This window comes from Ambystoma mexicanum, chromosome 1q (genome assembly GCF_040938575.1).
Source record: "Ambystoma mexicanum isolate Mex_15411 chromosome 1q, UKY_AmexF1_1, whole genome shotgun sequence".
Taxonomy (NCBI): Eukaryota; Metazoa; Chordata; class Amphibia; order Caudata; family Ambystomatidae; genus Ambystoma; species Ambystoma mexicanum.
Genome location: NC_090922.1, coordinates 856465921 through 856492607, shown reverse-complemented (window position 1 = coordinate 856492607; position 26687 = coordinate 856465921). Strand labels below are relative to the sequence as shown.

The window sequence follows — 26687 nt, the reverse complement described above, 5'->3', positions numbered from 1 at the left end:
TTTGCATCCCCCTTCCTCCCAAGCCTCCTCCTCTGGAACCTGCTAGTTGCCGGTGTTCTCTCACTGTAATTGTTCCGGGGTGCCAGACCCTGGATTCAAGCTGCCATGTTCATATAAGGGTTCTGCCGAGCCCTCAACATGTGACTCAGATCTTGGGTCAAGTTCTAACCTGGAGCTCCAGTTGTGACACCCTGTCAGGCAGATAGGAGGGTCTAGAGCCAACTCTTTGCTGCTCCAGGGAAGGTTAACTGTCTCTTCTCCCAAGTAGCCTTGATATGGAAGGTGTCCCTGATAACCCTCCAATCTTGACCTTCCTTCTCTGTGATTTTGGGGTCTAGACACCTGAAAGCATGGAGAGAAAGGAAGGTTGTTCTGATCATTGGGGTTTTGAGGGTATCTGGGGAAGAAACTTAAACTAGAGGGTGGAAGATTACCGCTCTCCTGAGGGAAGTTTGGAGGGAAGTTGGGAGGACGATTTCCTGGGGCCGTACTTATCTGGTTGGATCCACCCCCCTGAACCGGGGTAGTCCATACATACCCCAAGATTAGTCTATTCCCTTTGTACCTGTGGCTGATGTAGGTGGCAGAGTCAAGTTACACATTTGTGGGGTACCCTGCCTGGCTACCACCTTCATGAGACTGATCAGAGGGTTTCCTCTGCCTCTAGTTTGACTGCTTAATGTTGGGTATATTTTTAGGCCCCACATTTCTAGATCCGAAATGGTGGTAACCTTCACCTCCGCCACCTTGGCAGCAGCGGGGGGGGTTTGTTTGTTTGGGGTTTTTGGGAGGATTCTTATTTTCTACCGGCTTTTGAACCTCACAGATCCAGGTAGCTTGCTCTATTACCCAGTCCAGGGTCCTTTCATAGTGGAAGTCCCTAACCAACTGCATCATAATATATTTGGGAAGGGCATGGAAACAGGTTGTGATGAACTCCCTACTATTCGTGCGCAACTGCCTAGTGCTTTGTACAAATGCCCGCTTCAATTCCTGAACAAATTATCTCTGGGTCTGATTCTCTCCACACTGCAGGTTGTAGGCCGCCTTGCGAGCCTCCTGGGGGTTTCTGTGCTTGGAGAAGTGCTTCAAGAAGGCCACCTTGTAGGTGGACCACCTTGAATAGTTTTGATCCTCCAGCCCAGCAAAGAAGCAGAGTATTCTGGGGAGAATGTCCATTTGGCAAACTCCATAGAATTCGGATCATTTTTAATGCCAAAAGATGGCATCATCTGGTCATATAGCTCCAGGTTCTCCCAGACTGAGTACTTTGCATTTTTATGATACAAAGTCATGACATTTCTAATGGCTTTTATCTGTCTAATTGGCTCTTTTGCCAAAGTTCTTTTTTGTTGGGCAGCCTTCTTTTTCCGCTGCACCTGAGTCCATTCGCCCTCAGACTCAGAGCTGCTGCTATTTGAGGTCCCATCCCTATTTTCTAGGTGCTCCCTGATTCTGTGAGATTGGGAGTCTCTCCTAGAATGACAGGGCCTAGTCTCTTCACCCCAAGTGCATTGTGGGCTCTCTGGGTCACTTCCCTTGGACTCCCTCTTTAGCACATCGGAGTAGTCACCTGACTTCTCCCTTCTCCCTTCTTCCGGGGTTGGTGGAGAACTCCTCCTACCTCCCTGATTGGGTGGAAGTTTTCAGAATACTCTTTTGGAACCTAAGATCATACTCCTTTTTTATCCGTAAAGTGGACCAAGTGGTTCCTTTGTAGCAGATGTTTCTGCCAGTCTAACTGCCTGATTTGTCTTCATAGGAGTCTTCCTGGTCAGATACATTGGCCATAATTTGAACCTGAACAGGGATGTACGTCCATCAATCACTGATGGACGCTGGTCTGCCGACTCAATCATGCTGGGCTGCCTCATGGTTTCTGGTTCTTGTGAACCTGTGGAAATGGAGTTAGCAGTGCCTTGTGCATACAGGAGGGTAAGTTGACTTGAGGCACTTGGTACAGAAGGCATCACACTGTGATCAGGGGTTGCCCTGTCACTCTCTAGCTGTTCAGGGTTCCTCAAGTCCTTATTTACCCTAGCACACTCTTTTTCTAAGATCTCAAATTTCTGTTTCTCAGCCCCTATTTCTTGATAGTATGCAAAGGCCTGAGCCTTGTGCTCTGCTATCAGGGCTTGACTGGCCTCTATGACCTTCCCTTGGGCTACTACTTGGCTCTGGAGTCCCGTGTTCTCATCACTGAGGGCCTCATTTTCTTTCTGGGCCTCTTGTATTTTCTGGGAGTACTCAGACCATTTCTGCTGCAGCAAAATGCTTTGAGTATTTTTTTTCTGTATTTTCTGATCTAGATCATGTTCTATTTGGCTTATGTGCCCCATTCATTTTCATTCTCTAATTTTATGTTAGTCGGTTCCTGAAAACATGACTCACTTCTCTCCAGGTCTGTTTTTAATTTACACACTTCCTGGCACAGGGCATCTTTTTCCTGATACAGTGCGCAATTCTGTTCACTAAGGTTATCCCTCTGTTGTTTTATAGCGCTTAACTTTTGGCATTCCTGGTCAAAATCTGTTTGGGAATGGGCCTATTTCATGATTAACTTACTATTTTCCTCTTCCAATTGCTTGATCTGATTTTGTAATGCAATCATGTCACCTAAGCAGATTCTGTTGTATACCACTTGTTGGTTCAATTATAGTTGAATCTCTTTCAGAGAGACAACCCCTTCTTGGCACTCCTCTTTTAATGCAGATAATTGGGCCTCCTGTTCTGAGTTAGTTTTTTGCTGAGCTGCCATCTCATTCTTTAGCTGCTAAATGGTATTTCCTAGTTCTAACTCATAGTTGTGGCTTTCTCACATTTTCTCCTCTGCCTGACTTAACTCACTCAGGGTTTTATTTAAAAGGGCAGACTGGTTTTGCACAGAGGTTGCACTTTCTTGGTATTTTTCTTCCATAACTATTATGTGGAAGTACATGTATGCAGTGAGTTGGACCATCTTAACCTGCTCATCTGTGATATTCTGAGTCATATAAAACTCAGTCAGGGCTTGATGCAACTTGTCCTGCCACACATCCATGCCTAAAGTGGCTCCCTGTTGCATCATACTAGATAGCCAGGTTTCATGATTTTGTTCTGCCAATTCCCCTCTAATTAGTCATTTGGACACTAGGTGCTGCCTAGCTATGTCCACCGTGCTCATTATGAAGAGTGTTCTACCTTTGGTTATCTATGCAAGGACAAAATCTCTACCCTGTTCTTGCCTAGTTTAGGGTTACACTATTTTATTTTGAGACACAGGCTTGATACCTAGGGTATACGTTTTGGGATGGCGCCTTTACAGTGTAACACAGTTTTCTAGCCACTAAGAGTAACACTACCTTCAATGGATTGGTCTGCTGTGTTGGACTGGCACGGGTGAAAACACTTATCTCAATCACGGCACGAGCCCCCACTTTGTCACGATTTTAGAACCCAGCACACTCCAGTCAGGGACTCCTGCCCCTGACAATGAATATGGCACACAATAAAAAAGCTTTTTATCATTAATAAAACACAGATTTGTTTTGAGTAGGACTCCAACCAGTCTTGCACCCACCTTTACAAACACCCCGTGTCACAATAGACTAGCAACCAGGCCGGTGTGTATCAATAAGATATTTATTAATTTATTATTTAACTAGCTGTCCCCGGCCACGCGTTGCTGTGGCTCAGTCTGGTTAAACTGAAAAGAAAGAAAAGAGAAAGCGCACGTTTCTAATATGTTTAATTTCACAATGCTTGTGGGTATACAACATTTTTTGTTGTTCCATTGTCTGTGCAGATATAGAGATTGTATGGTTTGCCGACTGTAGAACACACAACATATAATTGTCCATGTGAGAAGCAATCCGTGTCTAGATCTAAACCGCACAATTGTAAAGGTTGGGCTTGAGCTTTGTTGATGGTGATTGCAAACGCAAGTTGGCATGAATTGAGCTGTTACAATTCCTGTGCCGTACAACATCATTTGGAAGCATGAGTTGTATTTCTTGATGTTAGATAGGAAATGCTTTGATTTGGCGGTATATGTGGCAAGCAAAGTTTTTAATGCCTCTGGCGGTTCTCCAAGTTGAGGCAGTTTAATTTTACCTGCGGTGCAAGACATTCCTTTCGTTTCTCCATTAAATTTCAGAGCCTTGCAATAAGGACACACTTCAGTCATAGTGCCAGTGAGAACATTCCGGCTCAAACTATAATCATCATCTGGGTTGTACCGGAATGCAAGGCAATTTTAATCACATGATTGCTGAGCACAGAGTCGTGTTTGATGCTGATCTGCTGTTTCTCGTTGCTGTCTTTTAGCCACTCTCAGCCTGTCACGTTAATTCTGTTGAGAACGAAGCAGATGTGAAGCTGCAGAACGGGATCGCCGTGCTCGCAACCGTGCATCCTGAAGTCTGTCTGCACGTCACTCTGCTGCTTCCTTGGCACGTATTTGAGCCATTCTAAATTGGAAACATTGAAATGGAATGGTGAAATATTTACTATAGCGTGTGTTGCTTTTACGTGCAACAGATGGTGCTGTTTTTCGGAAAAAGCATGTTTTTACCTGTCACAGCTGTGACATCTATGTATGGTAGGTATATATAAACATGCGCGTATTCGAATGCAACGTTGTGTCAAAATTTCAAAGCAATCTGTGAAGAACTTTCAGAGATTTAAGATTTTGAACAAACGAACATTTACATTTTTATTTATATAGATGAACAAAAGCAACATCAAATAATTTGACACCAGCGACCAATGTTGTGGCACACAATGCAATGTTTCCTACAGAACAATTGGTTCATAAATCCTACACAGTTCACATGAATCTTTAATGGCAGACAGGAAAAATTGTTTTGAAGCATGCAATTGTACAAAGGTTAAGCACTCCCCCTGCAACACTCACCCCCAAACATCAGCTAAGTGAATTCCCTTTGGATGGAAGGCAGTGGCAAGGAGTAAGGATAAAAAGAGAAAAATCAGAGTTGGAAAACAGCCCACCACCCCAAGATGGGAAGTCAGAAAATAAAATGAAAACCCGATTCTTGAGCAAAATGGCAGAATCGGATTTTTATTCTTTATGCTAGTGTACAGGCACCATTATTGGGAATGCTTCCACCATCTGTACATTTCTTATTGTAAGTCATTTCTGATCGAAATTGACACCCCTGTTATTCAAATAAATACAAATACCAATACCAAACTCCTTTGAAACGTAAATGCCATTATGTAATGCTGTTGCACAATCCACTGTGTGCTGCCATTTAGTAATGACTATGCAAGCATAGACATGCTCTGGCATGGCACAACGTATCCTGAGCAGTGAAAATACCCCCTCTATCATCATCTTACTTGCTGCCTCTGAAAAATACCATGCACTGAGGTTACACAATCACTGAGATCTGTATCACTGCCAATGTCTCCCCACAATGTTTGTTTTAGAAAGTAAGCATTACATGTATGGTTATCTATGGTGTGTACAGCTCTTCCTTCTCTGTCCACACAGCATATTGGCAGTACAGTGCCACTTACCTCCGAAGTGGTGTACGACAATGAAGATACGATTAACAGCTTCCAGAGTGAACGTGTGACTTAACCAATTGTATTAGAATGTCCGTATAATGTATCGACAGTAACACGGGCCTTATGTACGGGGTACTAACTGTGTTGTTCCTATAGATTCTGGGTAATTAGGGGCCACTGTGTGTCATCATCGTCTGGATCAACTGGCGGAGATGTTTGCCTCAGTGATGCTTCCAACATTGTTGACACATTACCACCACCACCCATCAATAGGGATTTGGGGGTCAGTGATGTAAAGGAGCTGCACATGCAGAGAGCATTGTCGTGGGAGTGCAAGCCAGTATGAGCAATGGGGAACCCATGAGAGGATGGAAAATGCGAGGGGCTTGAGATGATATACCGGGTGAGGTGGAGGGCTGATGAGCATTAAACAGGGGAGAGTGTGAGTTTGAGAGATAAGTCACACTGTCTGGGGAGACATTGGGCATGACAGAATAATGAAAGCTCTTTGAGAGTTCAGGGAAGGCATGGCTCAGACAAAACAGGCAATGGCAACCAAAACATTGTTCATGACTTTCCTCTTGACAGTGCAGTGGAGCGTGAAAAAACCCCTGTGTTGAAAGATGTCCGGGACTTATTGTGTGCCTATCATACACCAGCTATTGCATCTGTATAGGAGTGTGGTGTGCTTCAGTTCTCCAAAAGCTATGCACGTCAATGAACAGTAAGTTTGACAGCCACAATCTGTAGCAGTTAAGTCCATCACTCAATGGATAGAAGATGTTACTCTCAAAAGCCTTGCATCCACGTTCCACAGCTCAGTCAACCCAAGGCACAGAGACATGAACATGAGTCTACATCTGGTGCAGGACTTGATGCTCCCGGGCTATCCCATGCGACAGGGCCAGATTTGCTCAATTAGAATAATACTTTTAGGCTGGGGGTTTAGTTATCATATTGTGATGTTGCGTTCGTAGAAGCAGAACTTTCGGTCAGTTGGTGCGTGGCGAATACTTCTTAACCACTGTCTATTTCAGCTTTCCTCAATTCAATGTTTGTTTGTCTAAGGGCATTTTTCAACTTGTCTACTTTGACACACATTGACCAGTTCAATAGGTGCACCTTTGGGTGAATATGGGTTGTCTTGATTGGGCCAACAATCATTGACAAAGATATTTTTTGTGAGAATTTCAGTAGTTACTGGAGCAGCGCTCAGAATTGACCCATGTGCCTTTTTCGAAGACCTCATAGGTTTTGTTTTTAGAAAATACAGGTTTCATTGAATTAAAGGAGTATCACTTGTGGCCAAGCAAGAACGAAATTAAGCAAGTCCTTATGGGTTGAGAATGGATTGGAGAAGCCGCTAGAATCCCACTGATGGAGCGAATGATTGGGAAGCCACCAGAGGTTTAGTTGACACAATATGGAAACGGTGTGTTGGTGGTTCTGCTGATTAGTGAACCTGATAGAATTTCACAGTTATGTGATAACTTTCCACACACACATTGAGCCGCATTATAAGTTTGCCGGTCTGGAAACAACGGTGCCGGTAAGCCTACCAGCACCATTGTTTCCAGACCGGCAAACTACAAGTCTGCCTGCCGGAGCTGCTGTGCCCGACAGGTTTGACCCTGCCGGGCACAGCGGCCACGGTAAGCAGACTTGTCACAGGAGCACCGGCACAGTTGTTAATGGTGCTGCTGCTCCTGTGTCCCCATTCCCATAGAGTCCCATAGGACTCTATGGGAATGAGGATTAACGAAATTGCCGTCGCCTAACTGCCCGACTGCCGGACTTGGAATAGCACGGTGACACCGGGAAGTCAGGTGCCGGAAATTAATTTCTGAGTCTGGCGGTGACCGTCCGGTAGCACCGGCAGGGTTAGCGCTGGACTCGGAATGAGGCCCACTGTGTTTTTAAAATATTCTATACAATACATAGCAAGCAGCAACACTTTAATTTGCAGTGAACTGAACTGCGTTTCTATCACAGAAGAGGGTGGCATACCTGCAATCGCGGATGAGCATAGAACTCGTTCAGGAAATCCATCAGCAGGTCGATTTTCAGGGAGCTGACGCACAGCACGACATGCTTCTCAGTCTGAGCTCGGTGGCGACTGTAGTTCCCGCCAGATTTCTGCCTCTCCATCCAGAGGTAGGCCAGCTGTTCAAACTGTAAGAGCAAGGTGTGAGCAGTACATCACCAAACCCACAGAACATTGCGCAGACAAGTCTACGAGCGATAGTTATTTTGCAAGGAAAGTTCTTTGCATGCCTTTCTTTGAGAAGTGCATTTATTTCAAAACAGTTATTTGGGGAAAAGGCTTTTGATTTATTGAACCAACACAATAATGTGTATGGTGTGGTTTATAGACCAAACGATTATTGTTTGTATGTAAGCATTTCCGAATGTAAGGCATTACACATATAGACATATGCATTTTGTAATATGGTACAATATTTGAATACTGCCCCCTCACTTCCAATTATTTACATCCCGGGATGGGCCATGCACAGTTCCTTTCCTTCAACTGCATCTGGCTTGACATTGTATTATTTAAGCTCTGCCCTATTATCAAGTTTTATATGCTTGACCAGAACAATCCACTTCTCTGGCCTCATCAAAAACTTGCCTCCCCCTTGACATGACACACATTCTCCCACACATGCCCTCTGTAATTTATACACGTGAGGTGGGTGCACATCACAGTTCCTTCCTCTCCCAAACTACCTTTCCCCTTCATGATTCATGGGATTTAACAAGGTAGTTGAATCCTTCTTGAACACCTTCCTTTGCACCTTGATTGTGCTTACCCTCATTGTTGGAGCAGCCCCAATACTAACTCAAACTATCTCCCTCTGTAATTCATGCATACCATGTGCCCCACACACCTCACATTGCTCAACAGTAACTAATCACCGGTGTACCATCTGCAAATTCTGGTCCTTTTTCTGCTCACTTCAATCCTCATGACTTCTGCCCCAGTGGAATAATGAAAATGAGAGCCCTCCTGAACCAGGCCCTTGTACGTGAAGCCCCCTAATAATTGCTCAGTCAGGATCAGCAGGACTGAACATCTTCTTGATGTTTGTAGGCCACTGTGGGTTTAAAGCTGTTGTATCATTTGCTTTGTATTGTTCAACGTGCCTCTCCTTATCCATTAATTCATTACCTCCTCAGTAATGTCTTGTTGTGGCAGCATCCATGTATGAGCCTGTGTTCCAATGTCCATGGATGCTATTCAAACCATGAGTCTGGAACATCTGGCTCTCCAGGTGTTTTGGAATGCAACTCCCATCAAACCTAGCCAGCATAATCAATAGTGAGGGACCATAGGAGTTGTAGCCCAACACCTTTGATGAGAAAACCCAAGAAAACCATCAGGTAAAGCACCTTTTCAGTTTCAAAAACATACTTGTTTTTTTGTTTTGTTGATATTGTGTGAATGGAATGTCTGGATTTTAATCATCCATAAGAGTTGTGCTAAAAGTATGGAAAATCCAATGAAAATATTTACGCCAGTGGCTATTACATGCACTCTTAGGGCATACTTCACAGAAGCATTTTATAATGGCACAATCCCATTGGAAAACGCTCAGTGAATTAGGCCTTTAATGAGAGAAATATGTTACAGATCAATAGACCACATTGAAATTGTTCTGGATTACATTGCATGACCACCCACACAAGAATACATCCCCGCTCTGTCCTTCACCAAGACCTCGCACTGTGGAAACAGAGAACAATCACACACGCTGTGTTTGGGTACTTTCATGGATGAAAGCCCATCATTAGCTGCAATGATTCCAAACACAAGTTCAGATGAATATCACCCTATCCAGACATGCTCAGGTAATTAGACATCTCTCGAGGATGTCAAAGATCAACAATGGTGCTGATCCCTGCTCGAGGTCCATCAGATGGATGTTGCTCACATTGACTATGGATGGTATGACGAGGCCGCCTCAGTACAGACCCACATCTTCTGCTTGTAACTGGGCACTGGGGTTACATCTTTTGATAAAGGGGCATCTGTGATCTCCTTCACACTTATGCCACTTTGAAACTGACATGGCACAAGACATGTTTTCCCCATGGACAGTCGTGCCATTTATAGACATGATAGCGGACATTTCTGTGCCTCTACATTTAAAAAAATAAAAATAATTTACTGTACACAAAAGTTCTTGATATTACGTTTTTAAAAGTAACATTTAATACGTGCTATTGGAACTCTAGAAATAATTTCCAAGCAACCAACTGCCACATGTCTTTAGTAACAAAGGCTCTTCTCCCACCCGCAGACTCTGGCACATTTGACCGTAGTTGCACCTTTAATTTTAAATTTTAGCAGCAACATCTGGACACAATCTAGATTTTCATCTAAATATCCATAACTGTGTGAAACGGCGGCCCTATGGGTCAGTATGCCATGGATGCTCCAACTAGAAATCTGCAATCCCATTGCAATGCCTAACGGAGACATATCGGAAAAAGTTTCCTTGATGTAGAAACTGGTAATAAAGGCATAAGAGAAATAGGCAGTACAAATACATTGGGCGGTAGCTTTACCGATAAAAATGGCACAGCTGCTGCCGGAGTAATGTTTTATCCGGCGCTCGGCAATGGGGTTTTACCAGGGCATTACGGCCCCAGCGATCCCGGTAAATATTACTCCCCATTCCCATTCGAGTGCCATTGGACTCAATGGAAATGGGGAGGACGGATGCACCGGCACCATTCATGAATGGTGCCGGTGCATCCGTCAAGGTCTGCAAGCGGGTGCCTTTTCGCTCGCCAGGTCTGACCGTTGTTTCCAGGCCGGCAACCTCGTAATTGACAATTTAGCTATTTAAATGATCCATTCAACTACGTAGTTTAAAGGCATAAACAGAGACAAATTGCACTTGAATTATTGTATAGAAAAATTTAGATATTTTACCCACTTCGGGAGGATATCTCAGCGGCAACGTACTCCCCTTGGAAGCAAGACGACACGGAGCAACACAGGTTCGATTCCCAGGTCCACACTTAGAAACCTCTGGGTATTAAGCATGTTATAAATAACCCATCATATCATATCATATCTCTGCTCCCCAGATTTTCATAAATCCTATTCTGAGCTCTGCAAGCTTGCTTAATAAATAACAGCGTTTGCTGCTACAGTGCATTCTATCTACTAATCACAACTTCACCCATAATTTCTGTAAGTATGTTGCACTCTCTAGATTGCTGTCTTCACCCTACTATTTTGCTATTGGATGTTATATTTTGTAATGTTTTCCTGCTTCCTGGGCACCTGCTACATTACTTTTATTAGAGTATGATTTCTGCTCTTTGGACACTCCTTGAGTGTTTAATCCAGTATGATATGCGCTGTGTGTGTTCTGAGCACAGCGTCCAACTCTCTAGCAAATTGCCATGCTTAGCATGGGGCTTGAACCGTCTGTGAAGGCTGCCTTCAAATTGTCCCTTTATGATGTGTGCACACTGGGAACTGGTCGAGGAGGCACGTCCATCACAGCAAGCTCCAGGTGAAGCTGCCCTCTCCTTGCACAATGTTTTAAATGATTTGGTCCCTTAACATGAGTCTTTGTTATGTGCTAGGAGAGCGTTGCCCTATTTGGTGGCCATCACTTTAAATTTCTGGACAACAGAGGCAGTCACATACTAAAGACTGTCTTCATTACTCGCCAGTAATCCCATTACACTGAGTCCTACTCTTCCTCATCACAGTCCTAACCCATTGAGGCCTCCTGCCTCAGGGACAGGAATCCTGTGAAACAGATAAAAAAAGAGAAAACACACCCAATCACTGTGGGCCGACTGGCTCCACTCCCGGGGCAGGAATAACCCTCAGACCGGCTGCCAGCTCCTCCTGTCAATCCAAGCAGTATCCTTCAAAAGATCAACCCAGGGATGGGAGGACGAGTCGTAGACCTTTGGGGAAGAGTAGGACTCGGTGTACTAAAATTACCAGTAAGTAATCCAGACATTAGCTCTTCAAACCTCTTCCTCTTCCCTGTCCTAACCTATTGAGAGATGAAAAGCAGTATATCGGATACTGAAAACACAGACCAGAAATAAGAAGTGCAAAAAAGTGTCATTTAATAGTGAACTCATTCAGTCCTGCAGGACAGCACAGCCCAGCCAAAGGAAGGACAGTGCCCTAACACCAAATAGGGAGGCATCAGACCCCTGGTAAGCGAGGCCAATGGCGTACCAGATCCACCTACTCAGGTTAGCAGTGGAAGGCTTAGTCCCTGCATGCCCAGGATCAAAAGCACACAAAATGGTGGTTGCCTTGCCAACAATCAGACGTACTGTCAAGGTACACCCTGACCACCTTCCCAACATCCACGGAATGAGGGGAGGGAGTGTCAGGTGAGACTGAGGCAGGGTGGGGAGGACCAGGTATTCATGAAGATGTAAATATGAAAGAACCTTGGAGTGCAAGAGTTCATAGCGCTCCAGGACCAAACACTCAGGAATCAAATGTAGGAATTAAGGAGTGGAGATGAGGTCTCCCACCTCTGAAGAAATGTCTACCAGGAAGAAGCACTTGTAGGAGAGCAGGGCTATGGGGATAGACTCCAGAAGCTCAAAGGGAGCATCTGAAAGGGCTATAGGGACCACATGGAGGTCCCAGGTGGGAAAGGGGGACCTGGCCCCATATCGTGCATAGAAACTCTTGTGTACAGGTGTATTATAAATGCCACATCATATCATATCAGTAGGTGTCCAAACCCTTAAGGTGGAGGGCTGCCAGTTCCACCACAGGAGCAAGGGCAGCCCATGAACTGCACACCATTCTGATAGCCACCAGTTGTGCTCTTAGGGAAGAACCGGCCAAGACCAACCCTTAATGAACTAAAGGACCTGGACAGGGTCACAATGAAGAATGTCAAGCTGGGAGTGTTGATGCCACTTGTAGAATTACCTTCAGTGCCGGGTATAAGCACACAGGAGGGAGGATCATTTGGACCTCTCAACATCCACTACAACGTTGGGGAACAACCTTCCAAATTCAAGTCCTAACTATTCAAGAGCGAGGCCATCGGACACAGGCACATGAGATTCAGGAATTGCAGGGAGGGCAACTGCAGGGGCCGGGGAGAGAGAGGGAGGGGAACCTAGCCACAGATAGTTGAAAGAGGAGAGCGAACCATGCCATCCTTGGCCAGTAAGGAGCAATAAGAATGATCTAAGCTTCCATCTGGATGTGCAACAGGAGCTTCTGTGAATGGAGGATAGCACAGGGGCAACACGCTGGTCTTGGAAGCAAGACCACGCTGAGCAACAGAGGTTCAAATCCCAGATTTGTGCTTAGAAACTGAATTCAGGTGGGGTATTAGGCACTTTATAAAAAACAATTCAATCAATTAAATCAAATTAAATCTGAAGAAGAGGGAAGTGAAAAAAAGCATACTACCATACCCTATGCCATGGTGCTGACATGGGATCTTCCCCTAATGCCTCTGGTTCCCAGATCAGGGAGAAAAACATAGGGGGGGTAGATCATTTGTTTGTGAGGCAATGTGGTCCACGGATGTGACACCCAGGCTATACCGGACCATCCGAAAGGTTTGGACTGACAGGGAATAGCGCACTGAGGAAGGGAACTGGTGACTTCTGCCCTGTTGTTCTGAACACCTGGACGGTAGGTTGCCCTCAAGGAAAGGATGTTCCGCTCTGACCAATGCATGATCTGGGAGGGCACTTCCTAAAGGGACTGCGACCACGTCCATCCCTGTCTGTTGACGTAGGAGGTGGTCACCTGATTGACCATCCAAACCAGGACATCATTCCCTTGGAGATGAGGGTCCAGAACCTCAAGAGCTTAATAGAGTACCAACAGGTCCCTCCAATTGGAGGTCCTGCACTGGTCCTACAATGACCATCTGCCCTGAAGAGATAGATTTTTGCAAGTGGTCCCCCAACCCTTCCTGCTGGAATCTAGCGTGAGCTAAAGGCACACCCACCAGCACACTGGAGTCCAACATCCACCATTCCATCAGAATGGCAAAGGCTGGCATCTTTGGAACCCACTAGTTGTAGTTCAGAGAAGAGGGCTTCCAGTGTTCCAGAGGACAGCAAATGGTTCACCAGAGGCCCAGGTGTTGAAGGACGATGAAGGCCTTAACTGCCAGACACCCCTGGGCCGTTAAACATTGTAGGGCTAGAGCTCCAGTGGACTGTATCGAACAGGCTGCCCATGAAGCCTAACATCTGAGAGGCCTGGAGTGATGAGTTCTGGCCTTTCAGCATCTCCCTGAAGTGAGTCAGACCAAATAAGTGTCTCGGGTGCCGAGGGCTGAGGTCCAGAGATGGAGCATGGATAAGCCAGTGGTCCAGATATGGATGCAGCGCAATCCCCCTCTGATATAGGAGACCAACCAGAGGGGCCAAGACCCTAGTGAATACCCTGGATGTGGATCTGAGATCAGAGTACCTAAAATTGCAGCTGGAGATCCCCCACTAAAAAGTGTAGGAACATCTGGTGCCCAGGGTGGATTGGCACATGGAAGTATGCATCTTCGGGGTCCACTGAAGTCAGAAATGTCCCCGGGTCAACCAGTGGTTGAATAGATTGAAGCATCTCCATTCAAAATGGAATGTCCTTGATAAACCTGTTCACTTTCGTGAGATCTAATATGGCCCTCGAGGACCCCAACAGCTTCTTTACCAAGAACAGAATAAAAAAGACCCCTAACTACCTTTTGTCATGTGGGACCGGGATCACAGCTCCCTTTTAAAGCAAGTCCTGCATACCCTCCAGTAGAGACATCCTCTTCACCAAGTTGCTAAGCCAAGAGGTGACCACCAAACCTGAGTCCGAGAGGAAAGAAAGGAACTCTAAGCAGTATCCCCCCAAAACATGTTCAGGAACCAGGCATTGGAGATCACTCCCAAATACATGGGGCAAAAATCCAAGAGGTGCCCTCTCACCCCTTGACGTGGGGGTTTAGGGAAGGCAAAGTCGAGAGTCAGTCTGCAGTCAGAAAGGGGGAGGAGCAGGAGCTGACTTGATCCTAGCTGGAATTTCCTTGAAGCTCCTGCTACCCTGGAAGTGTCCCCTCTGGGCTTGTCGCAAGGACTGATAGGGCACCTAGGATTGGTATCTGTAACCTTCCCTACGGGGAGTAGGCATTCTGGTTTTGATGGAAGAGGACAACTTGCTCCAATGCAGTGCTTCCTTAACCAGTTCTCCCAATTAGGGCCCAAACAGGAGCTTACCAAGGAATGACCAAGGAATGACCAAGGAATGGCAAGCACAGCATCTGTGCAAAACGGTAATGTGTTGCAACAAGAGAGTACACCACTGATATATAAAAGTAAAAATCCGTATTCAATTCTTAACAACAGGTTTTATCCACAAAATGTATGAAAATGTTACTCCTAATTTCATACAGTATTCAATACACCCACCATGTAATAGTGAACACCTTCAACATGATAATAAACCATATAGCTGGCAAGTGACATATCAAAATATTCTATTTGTTATTATGAAAGCTCCTAGAAATCGAGGGTTCTTAAAAATGCTCATGTGAAGTAGGAACCCAATCCTGTTCTCTATAGCTCAAAAGAGCTTATTCTTAGCCATACAGAATAACCCGGCTAAATGCCATTCCGTGAATCTTCAACCTGTTACATATACATGTCTATATTGCCTGACATTACATGTTTCTGTTCCTTCCAACCCTGCTGCTGGGTAATGATTGCATCAGAAGGCTGCTCATCTCCCTATAAAGAACATAGCTATTTGATTATGCCATGTCTGTCAAAGGAGCACTGGATGAAGATGCATCTGGGGACCAGCAATGCCAATTGGGACAAAGAGCTGCTTCCCTCTCACTGAGTCATTTATATTGAAAACAAAGTCAACACTGTATTTATAGCAGCAAAATGCATTTAAAAATAGAATTGTGACCTACTTCCAATAAACAGCTTAGCTTACCAGTTTGAATATGCGCAAATCAATGAAGGGCTTCAGCCTGCAACCTTACTGTAAGAAACACATACCCTAACCACTGAGCTACTGGGCGTCTCTTGAAATAGCATATCTTTTTTCATTAATACGTGTCTGTCAAATGTGTAATGGATATAGATGCATCTGCGTAGTAGCAATACTATTTGGGATATGCATAGCTGTTGCCCTATATTTGCATAATTTGTAATGAAAATAAAGAAAACACTTTTCTTTCTAAAAACACTAAGAAGCAGAAAAAACACATTTGTGACCTACTTTCTTCACAGTGGTCAGCTCACCATAACTGTGAGTATTTTCTAGCAAATGATAGACTTAAATCGTCTATCAAGCTCCAACCACTATGCTACTGCTTCTCCCTTTATAGAACACGGATTTTTTCATTATGACATGTCTGTAAAAGGTTGATGGATGAATATGCACCTGGGAACCAGCAATGGAAGTTGGTGTAAACATATCTGCATATCTCTGTCTCTAGCTCTTTGTCTCTCTCTCTCTCTTTCTCTATCTCTCTTTCTCCCTCGGTGTGATTTGTTATGAATATACAGCTAAGTTACTGTATTTATAAAAGAAAACAACTATTTTCTCTCAACAGAAAACTCAACTTACTAGTACGATTTTCTATACCCAATAAGGAACTTGTGCCTGCAGCTTTGCTTTTGGCAAGCCCAACCCCTGCCCCATGAAACTAAGCTACTAGTCTCTCCTTAGAAATACTTGCTTTTTCAATGTGCTTTATCTGTAAATGATGGAATGGATGAAGATGCATATGGAACTTGCAACTAGCAAAGCCAGGTTAGATAAACATAGCTGCTGCTCTATCTGGGATTCATTTATCATTTTTAATAAAAGTAAAGTGAAAACAGTTTTGAATAACAGTAAAAATCATTAAAAACAATAAACCTGACTAAATTCCTCCAATGGACCGCTCAACCAAGCAGTTTGAGTATTTCTATTATTTTTTATACATATAGCCATCATTGACTTTCTATAAGACACACAACAAACATCATAGGACATTCTTAAAATCTAAACTATTACAAAACTCATATAATTAAAATTCATTATTAGTAAAAATGTAACCTAAATGCTAAAACATATTTACATTATTCATTAGTTAATTCTTCTAAAATCTTCATACATTCTGCATAAAATTTCATCATGTGATGTACTAAAATTTGCATACTTTCCTTCCATCTTTTGGACACACAGTGAAGGCTGAATTATATCAACTAACGTATTTGAATATGCCTGAATAAAATTTGCTTTCAAAGCTGTTAGACTTTCACAATCACATAAAATGTGCTCAGTTCATTCAATAGTATTCTCCCCACACAAACGACAATATCGCTCATCGCTCAGTATTCTATTCTTTGCACCCCGTATTTCCAGGACTTCAGAGCAGTTACCTTTACATAGCAAGTACTTGCATAAGATGGTACTATTAGGGTACTATTAGGGTGAGCATCATTTTATTTCAGCTTAGTGGTTCGGTCTAACCAGTATGAAATAAAGGGGCCACTATTCAATTTAGATGCTAATTTAACCATATTGTTTTCTGGGTAGTGAATTTTTATTATTTCCTTTGTGTGCTTTTTTAACATCTGTGTACAGAGGGTATCCACTCAGATGCTTTTGTTTACCCAGCTTCTATGTCTTTCATTCAACCATCCAAGTGTCCCAAATTTCCCATGATTGTCAATTCCCATTAAAGCTGTCATGAGTTCGCCCATTATAGTAACATTCTCAAGCTGTTGCAATTTCTCATATCCCATCACCATTTTATGGTCAATTACTCCTGTTACTTTCAAGAGGTCAAACTCCAGCAAAACATATTCAATGGACAACAATTTAGGCATCCTGAATAGTATTTGCAAGATCTTAGCCTTGAGTTTAATGAGTTCAGATCGAAAATGAAACCCCTATACTTCCACTCCGTAGACCATACAAGGAACTATTTTAGGAGTGTAGAGTAATAAGATGGTTTTAATGGAGCAACCCCCTTGTTTTCTTATGAAATTGCTCAAGGTATAAGCAATTCTCATGCAGGTAGCCTTATTCGCTTTCCATTGCTGAGACCAACTCAGTTTATTATCAATGAATATACCAAGACATTTATAACATTCTACGCATTCAGCCTCTTTGTCATCAAGTATCCATTTTTGAGTGGTTGTCTTTTTACTCTTAGTTTTACCTAGAAACACTACTATCTTTTTTTTCAATATTTATGCGGAGACCATTGCTATTGGCATACTCTCCCAGGGGAACAAGAAGGCCTTATAGACCCTTGGGAGTGTAATCCAAAAGCAGGAGGTCATTCGCATATACTAACCAGCTGTATTTAAGTACGCCAAACTTTTCTGCTGGGCGAGCTTCAACTACTCTCAGCGCCTCACCCAAGTCGGCCAGATAAACATTAAACAGGGTAGCTGCAAGAATGCAACCCTGTTTAACATCACGCTCAGTAGGAAAGGGTTCAGCTATTTGGCCCTCACCATTGGTTCTCACTCAAACCTTAGTTTCAGTGTAAAGCAGGGGAATCATGTGTAACATGCAATGAGGAATATTCCACTTCACTAATTTGTTCCATAGTTTATTCCCCATGACCGTGTCAAAGGCAATGCTAAAATTGATGAATACCCCATACATAGGTTTGCGTCTTTCCCAAGCGTATTCAATGGTCGAGGTCAAACATATTAGGTTGTGGCTGGTGCTTGATTTTGCTCCAAAACCTGTTTGGTTTATTGGTAAAATGTGGGGGTCATTGATCCATTGGTTGAGCTCATTGAGAAGAACCCATGCAAACATTTTCGTTGGAATATCTAACATGGCTAGCATGCAAGTATTATTTGATGGAAGTTTCCAACAACCTTTTTATACACAGGAAGAATGGTACTCTCTTTCAAAAAGTCTGGTACCATACCACTAGATCCTATTTCATTAAATAGGGGATGAAGGGCATTGGCCCAGCTGCGGGGGGAGAGCTTGATAAGAACAGTGTATGTGCCATCAGGACCAATAGAACGTGATGTAGGTAATTTTGTTATCATCAATGAGATATTGTCAATGGATGACTTACAAACTAATCTAGCTTTATCTAATGTATGTTCTTCATCTCGAGATGAGTGGCCCCCAGAGTGTTCTTAATATGGCAACACCAACTCTCTTCTGTCACGCTGTTCATTGGCATGTTTTTATTGCCTGCTCCTTTCAGAGTGGTCCGAATCCCAGTGTTATTATTGGTCTTAGCATGATGGGCTAGCTGCATCCAAAGCTCATGTTTATTCTGTGTTGTGTGTCTACGTAGCCAGCTACGAAATAATATTTTGAAATTTTTTATAATTTTCACAATTTCATTTTGTGGTATATCATGTCTCTCATTTCTTGCTACTCTTGAAACGTCATTCCGTAGTGGTTTTTTTAGCTTTTTGGATGCTGTAAACATACTGTCCATACATAATTAGGGGTCTGTTCCATCGTTCACTCTGTTGTTTTTTTGTGTGGCGGTTCTAATCGATTTGGTTATTTTAATTTAATGGGTTCCAGCATATACAATTTTTACCGGGTTTAAGAAAGATAGATTAAGAAAGATATCACCATTCAATTGAGCTTCACTCATCGCATGCATCTAACAAAACACACAGTGGAAGGTGATCACTTTCTTCGCAGTGTATTATATCCATGTCATTCACTATATTCATTCCTGCTATGTTGACAAACACATAATCAATCGTTGAGGCACTTTTTCCACTAATTCTGGTATATTCTTTTACTGGGTCACCTTTGCAGTTACCATTGAGCATAGAGAAGTTGTAAAGATTAAACAGCTCAAGCCAAGTTTTACCTTGCCTATCAGTTTTCGAGGTAATTAGGGGTCCAGATTCACTTTGATTAAACCGACACGGTCATTCATTCTGGCACGAAAGTCACCTAGCACAATCACTGATTTGTTATTGTTAGTAGATTCGACAATTCTTTTCACTATTGCTGTAATATTTTTAGTTGCTGTATAATTTGATGGATCATAGACATTAATTAATAGAAACCTTCAGGCACTTGAATGTTACCACTAATTATTGCTGCTTGTATCATGGGTGTGGTTAACATTGATGTGAGATTCCAAGGATGGCAGACTGTAACAAGTAACCCATCACGTGGTCTACTCACTGAGCCTTTACTTGCCAATACCTGAAGTGTACTTCGACCATCGATCTCACAAAGTTCAATCATCCAAGTCTCTTGTAGTGCCACTAATTTAACCAAGGCGATGTTATCTATCATTTGCTAATAGGTGAGCAAATCCTCTTGTGTTCCAAGGACACCATAGACTAATGTTATCGCAATAATTCTGCAAAGTGAGCCTTAAAGACTGTGGGTAACCATTGCCAATTTCCCACTTTATCGTGTTCTTCATCAATTTGTGATGCGTTAGTCGCTGCATTTGGAAATTTGTTGGCTACAATGATAGTTATTTGAGGCCTCTTTAACTGGGGACCAGTATTCATTTAGGTACAGATGAAGTAGTTGCATTAGGAGTAGCCCTTACCTTTGCAACAATATCCCAGTTTAAATAATTCATCCTCATACTGTAGTATATAAGTCATAATAAGATGGGATTTTGGCAAAATGTTGGATGCTACATTGATTTTATCCTTTTATTGGTCGGCAATGTGTATATCTTCTGTTGTTATCACTCAGAGTGGTATTATTTCATGCAGGATTTGTAACATGGTTGTCCTGTTCAATGGGGGATGACTATCAATTCTGGCTACTGATTTTATTTGGAGTTCTTTTACTACAGCAGAGAAGTTATCTACACTAGAGTCTCTTGCACTTTCTTTTGTTGTAGCTATAATTTTACTTACTGGGCTATTTTGATTTTCGTTAGCTATTTTCTGTTTTCTGATGTCAATGTTCACTGTCTTGACAGGAGCACTGTCCGTTTCCGTGGGGCCATTGATAGTAAAGGTTGGTTGTTCATCTTTATTTTTTACATTGTCCTTTTGATATTGTACTACTTGTTGTATTCTTTGTGTTCCTACCGTTTCACCTTCTCATGAAGTAATATTCTGGAATTCACTTATAAGTTCATTTAGATATTTTCATATATCATTACGGGAAATTAGTTCTCTATTTTGATTGGATCCATTTGTGTCCCCTTCATTCTGATTTTCATTCACTGTATCTGGAGTTTGATATTGCTTTCCATCAAGTGGCCAATGGTCTGTGGCATTGATATCACTAGATTCAGTGCTCTCTGCCTCCTGTGTTATCATCAGTGCATTTTTTTTGTTGTTATCCATACATCCATTTGCTCTTTTCTTTTTGGTCTTTGGACGTGTACATTATTGCTTGGGCAATTACTTGATTTTTACTTTTCAGCTTTGATTTACCTTTTCTTTTTGATATCATAGGGAGTAGTTGTACTAAGTTTGTTTATATCAGTGGGCTGCACTACTCAGTGTTTGAGGCAGCATGTTTGTACCCTCTTCTGGAGCGATTAATACTTTTATGCAAAAATAATGATTGAACATCTCTTTTTTTCTGTTCTTTCACATTTCGTATTTAAACTAGACAGAAGATTTTCAACTATTTCAAACATAGCCGAAGATGATATACTCACCATACTAATGTTGGAATCATCAAGGTTTTCAGAAAGAATCTCATGTACCAAGGTCATTACCTGAGTTTGGAATGCTTCTTTGGATGACCCTGATGTCTCTGCTAGACCTTTTTCTTCTATTATTTTCTCCTCTATACTTTGAAGGTGGTTTTGTGTTGTAGGTACATTCAATACCAACATATTGGTTTCTGTATTATGTTCATCTTCAACTGAGTCGTCTGTTACTTTACATCTATCTTTTGGGCAAGGGGAACTAGTCAAGAGTGTATTCGACTTGGGAGATAGGGGTGGAGATATTGACCACACGGCAGGAGGCGCACTAATTTTGGCATGTGTATTGATTATGCTATCCAGAGAGTTTGCACTCCGTTGGATACTCGGGCCTCACTATCATTAATATTATTTGTTGGATTAAGTACGTTATCAATTAATTTAGTTGCTAAACATGGCAATAACTCATGAAGTTTACATGATATCTCTTGTGCTGCAGCCACTTTATCTATATGATTAATAGGGTTGCACACATTTGGCTCAGTAGTGACTTCTATTGTTTCAGGGTCCCATTCCTGCTAAAGATTCTCGATAAAGCAGCCTACACCCAAATTACACAATTCCTAGGAACAAACTACATCCTAGGCAAGAGGCAATCAGGCTTCTGCCCGGGCCATGGAACAGAATCAGCACTTTTGGACCCAAAAAACCAACTAGCATAAATCATGGATGAATGGAAACCAGCATTACTCCTCCTTCTTGATTTATCCGCAGCGTTCGACCTAGTGAACCGTAAGACTCTACGCGATCATCTCACCACGTCTGCTCAGTTCACCCCTGAGGCCACTACATCGATTATATCTTTTCTTGAAGGAAGAGCCATAAGGGTCTTCTCAGAAAAGGCCAGTGCAGCACCTACCACCATTCACTGCGGAGTTCCACAGGGCTCCTGCACCTCACCCACCTTTTACAACATATTTACTAAACCTCTCTTTGACAAACTGGACACCTTCGACATAGCATACACAAACTATGCCGATGACACTCAGGTCCTCCTCCCTCTCTCGGACTCTCATGAAAAGGATGCCATAACACTTCACAATACCTATGCCACCATCCAAGCCTGGATGGCAGCCAAGGGGCTTTGCCTAAATGGGGAGAAAACTGAAATCCTCGTAGTCGGCCCCAAGGAAACTCTCAAAAACCTCGATAAGCAATACAGCTCCTTCACCATTGACAACACAAAGATACCAGTCTCAACTTCTGTAAAAACACTGGGGGTGCATCTGAACTCAACTCTATCCATGTCTCGCCAAGTTAGCGCCATTGCCTCATCATACTCATGCACTACTAAGCTGATTAATGCAGTCACACCTTACCAATCCACTCAAAACGTTCTCTCAATAGCCAGAGCCACTATAGGGGCTAAACTAGACTATTGCAACATACTCTTTTCAGGAACCTCGGCAAAAAATATAAACAGACTACAAACCATTCAAAATAACGTGCTCAGAGCAACCCTCAACATACCGAAGAGGGAGCACATCTCCAATGCTAGACGCGCTGCACACTGGCTCCCAGCCAAATATCGCATTCTCTTTAAGACCTTTGCCATCACCCAAAAATGCCTTGCCCTCACAACGCCCTCTTAGCTCTCTGAGAAATTAGTCGAAGCCGGCTCCTCCAGGCCTATCAGATCACATTACTCCAACCTGCTGAACATCCCCTGCGTCAAACGGCCCAAAGCTGGCAGCGCCACCTTCCCATTCATAGCTCCAAGACAATGGAATGCCCTCCCTACTACCCTAAAGAATGAGACCTCACACCTTGCCTTCCGCAAAGCCTTTAAAACAAGGCTCTTCAACTAAACCACACATCACCCATAGGTGCTTCCTTTCGCTACTGCTGTATTCCCGAATGTAATATTGTTAACCGATTCACCTGTAACCCTCTGCACTGTAGTTTCACCCTATCCACTGTAACAGTATACTTTGTACCGCTATCTATTCTGTCTTATTAGGGTCTCTTTAACCCACGAACCTCAGACAGACGGTCATTCATTTGTAACCAAGCAAGCCTTCATGCAACAGTGCCACGATGCCCAAGGGCTGCTTTGTGCGCTTTATAAATGTAAATAAATAAAACATAGATAATTCTCATTCCCCATGGTAACACATCCTTTGTTTTGGGTAGTAGTTTGTCATTACTCCTATTTTTTTCTCATTTCCATACGTGTTTCCACCCTCACTCCCACTTTATTTTGTTTTGCCAATGAGTGACTTAAAGATGCAGCTTTGCTTTGACGAGCTAATGCGCTAACGCATGAGCTACTGGATTTCCCCTTAGAGAACATAGCTTTTTCATTATGAAATGGCTGTGAAATGTGTGATGGATGAAGATGGACATTGCAACTCGCAATGCAATTTGGGATAAACATATCTGCTTCTCTCTTACTGAGCTATTGTAATTAAAACAAAGACAATGCAAGACATTTCTTATAGCAAAAAACAAACATGTAATAATTTATTCCCAAAGGACAAATCAATTTATGAGCTTGAATATTTTCAAGCCATTTGGTGGTTTGATGCTGCAATTTTGCTGCTGATAGGCCAATGCTTGCAGCACTCGGCTACTCATCTCCCTTCAAAGTACATAGCTATTTAATGATGCCTGTCAAAGGAGTACTGGGTGAAGATGCATCTTGGGACTAGCAAAGCCATTTGGGGAAAACAGCTGCCTCTCTCTCAATGTATTTATAGCAGCAAAATGCATTTAAACTTAAAAATGTGAGCTATTATTTTCCAATGGACAGCTTAACCTACCAGCTTGAATGTCTTCGAACCAATGAAGTGCTTGAATTGGCAACTTTGCTTTAAGAAACCCATAACCTAACCCCTGAGCTACTGGACTGCTCTTTAAACAGCATAGCTGATTTCATTATCACATGTCTGTAAAAGGTGTAATGGATATATATGCATCTGCGAACTAGCGTTGTTAACTGTGATATGCATATATGCTGCTCTATATTTGAGTCATTTGTAATGAAAATAAAGAAAAACACTTTTTAAAACACTAACAAGCATTAAAGACACACTTTTTGACCTACTTTGTCCACAGTGTGCAGCTTGATCTAACTGGGAGTGTTTTCTATAGTATTGTGCTTCATTATCAGTTTGCCGTTTCGTTAACTATGGTACCGGTAAGCATGTCGTTACCATAGTTCCCGGACCGGCAAACTACGAGTTGTGCTCCTGGATGCCTTTCTGCTTGCCAGGTCGTACCTGGTGGGCAGAAAGGCACTCGCGAGCACAGCATGTCGGATGTAAACAGTGCCGGTGCATCCCACCTCCCCATTCCCATTCGGCCCTATGGGGCCGAATGGGAATGGGGAGCATCTTTTTTCTGGCGCCAACAAATCGGCAATTACCCGGATCGGCAGGACCTTAATGACCCGTTAATTGCCCATTCGAGGGCACCGGAAATGTTCGGATGTTTGGCAGCAGCCTGCCAGTTTTACCAGCAAGGCTAGCGCCAAACTTCTAATGAGGCCCAATGACAGATTTAAATCCTCCATCATGCTCTAACAACTGTGCTACTGGGCCGCCCTTTATAAAACATTGATTTTGTTATTGTGACATGTCTGTAAAAGGGTTAATGGATGACGATGCATCTGGGAACTAGCAATGTCAGTTGGCATAGCTGCTGCTCTATCTTTGAGTAATTTAAAATGACAATAAAGTTAACAAAGTGTTAACAGTAAAAACATTAAAGCTTGGACCTCTTTTCTATCTACAGACATTTCAACCTAGCAATTTGCGTTGTTTTTCTGGCCATTGAGAAGCATGAACAAGTAGCTTCCGATTAGTAGCCCATGTGTACACCGCTGAGCTACTGGCTTTACTGTGAGACCATTAGTAAGTATAGCTTTTTACATTATGGAATTTCTGTAAAAGGTGCAATGAATGATGAAGCATATGGTTACTAGCAATGACAGTTAGGATTCATATAGGCTCTACGCTATCTCTATGTCATGTGTAATGAAAATAGAGTATAAATCAGGGTATTTATAACAATAAAACATGCATTGCAAACAACGAGTTCACATACCTGCTCCCAATGACTAGTTCAACCTCCCAGCTGGAGCCTTTTATGACTAATTAGGCGGTGTGAAGCTTTAACACCGTTATTGGTAAACCCATTCCATAACCACTTTACTACTGGTTCTCCCTTGAGAGTCCTCAGCTTTTTTTCAGTATGACATGACTGTGAAATGCGTGATGGGCTTGATCCATGTTGGAACTCACAATGTCAGTTTGCATAAACGTATATAGTTGTCTCTCAGTGAATCATTTGTAATGACATTCAAACCAGGCCAAAGTATTTATGAAAGCTAAAACATTGCAATAGAAAATGTGACCGATTTTCATCGAATGGACAGCGCATCCTAGCAGTTTGTTTATTTTCGAGCACATTTTGGGCTTGCATTTGCACCCTTTGTATCAGTAAACCAATACACTAACCACTGAATTACTTAGTCTCTCTTGAGAAAGCATAGCTTTTTTTGATTAAGACATAACTGCCAAAGGTTTCATGGGTGAACACATACATGGACATTAGTAGTGTCATTGGGATAAACGTAGAAATTCTCCCATTGGAGAGTTCAGCCTACAAGTGTGCTTAGTTTCTTGCCAACAGGGGTGAATTGGCCCATAGGGAACTGTAGAGATTTCCCGGTAGAACTCTGCACCCTGGGCCTCTATTGTGTGTTAACCTATTTTATTTGCATAGTTTCTCATAGGAAAAGAATTGGGCTTGCTGAAAATGTGTAATATGGGACACCTTTCAAAATTATTTCCATAGCCACTTTTGGTTCCCAGTCCACTCCTGCTTGCCCATGAGGAACTTACACGACAACCTTACTCTTTAAAAAAAAACCTTCTCTTATCGCTGGGCTACTGGGTGCAAAACATCACATCCAAACAATTTGACATATGGTGTTCCAATGGCCAGATCACCTCACAGCTTGAATATTTACAAGCAAAATACGTGTTTGAACCGACAACCTTTCTACAGGTGAAACCATGCTCTAGCCACTTAGCTACTGGGTTGCTTTTCTGAAATGGTAGTATTTTTCATTATGACATGTCTCTCAAAAGAATAATGTATGGACATGTATAAGGTAACGAAAAATACAATTTGAGATATACACAGACGGTGCTCTATTTGAGTCATTTGTAAAGGAAATAAAGAGAAATAGTATTGTATTACAGTAAAAATGCATTAAAACAAAATGTTGATGTGTTTTCTTCCACTGGAGAGCTCAACTCACCACTTTTAGTTGTTCCTTTGTAATGCGGGACATGAACCTGCAGCTGTGTTCCAGATTAGTCAATGTTCTAACTACTTGGCTACTTTGAACACAGCTTTCTTTTCATTATGGCATCTCTATTAAAAGGGGAATGGATGAAGATGAATCGGGGAACTAGCAAAGCCATTTGTTTTGAAAAGAAAGATAAATCTGTATTTATAACAGCAAAATGCATTAAAAACAAGAAAACTATTTTCTCCCAA

General features: G+C 42.5%; 1 protein-coding gene across 1 annotated transcript in view; it reads right to left on the bottom strand.

Moving 5' to 3' along the window:
• The window catches only part of KCNT2 (potassium sodium-activated channel subfamily T member 2), a 2640974-nt gene that overhangs the window by 514635 nt on the left and 2099652 nt on the right, over nt 1–26687 (bottom strand). The window contains exon 11 of the mRNA XM_069641505.1: nt 7519–7683. Coding sequence (XP_069497606.1) covers nt 7519–7683 — 165 coding nt within the window. The remainder of the gene's footprint in view (nt 1–7518; nt 7684–26687) is intronic.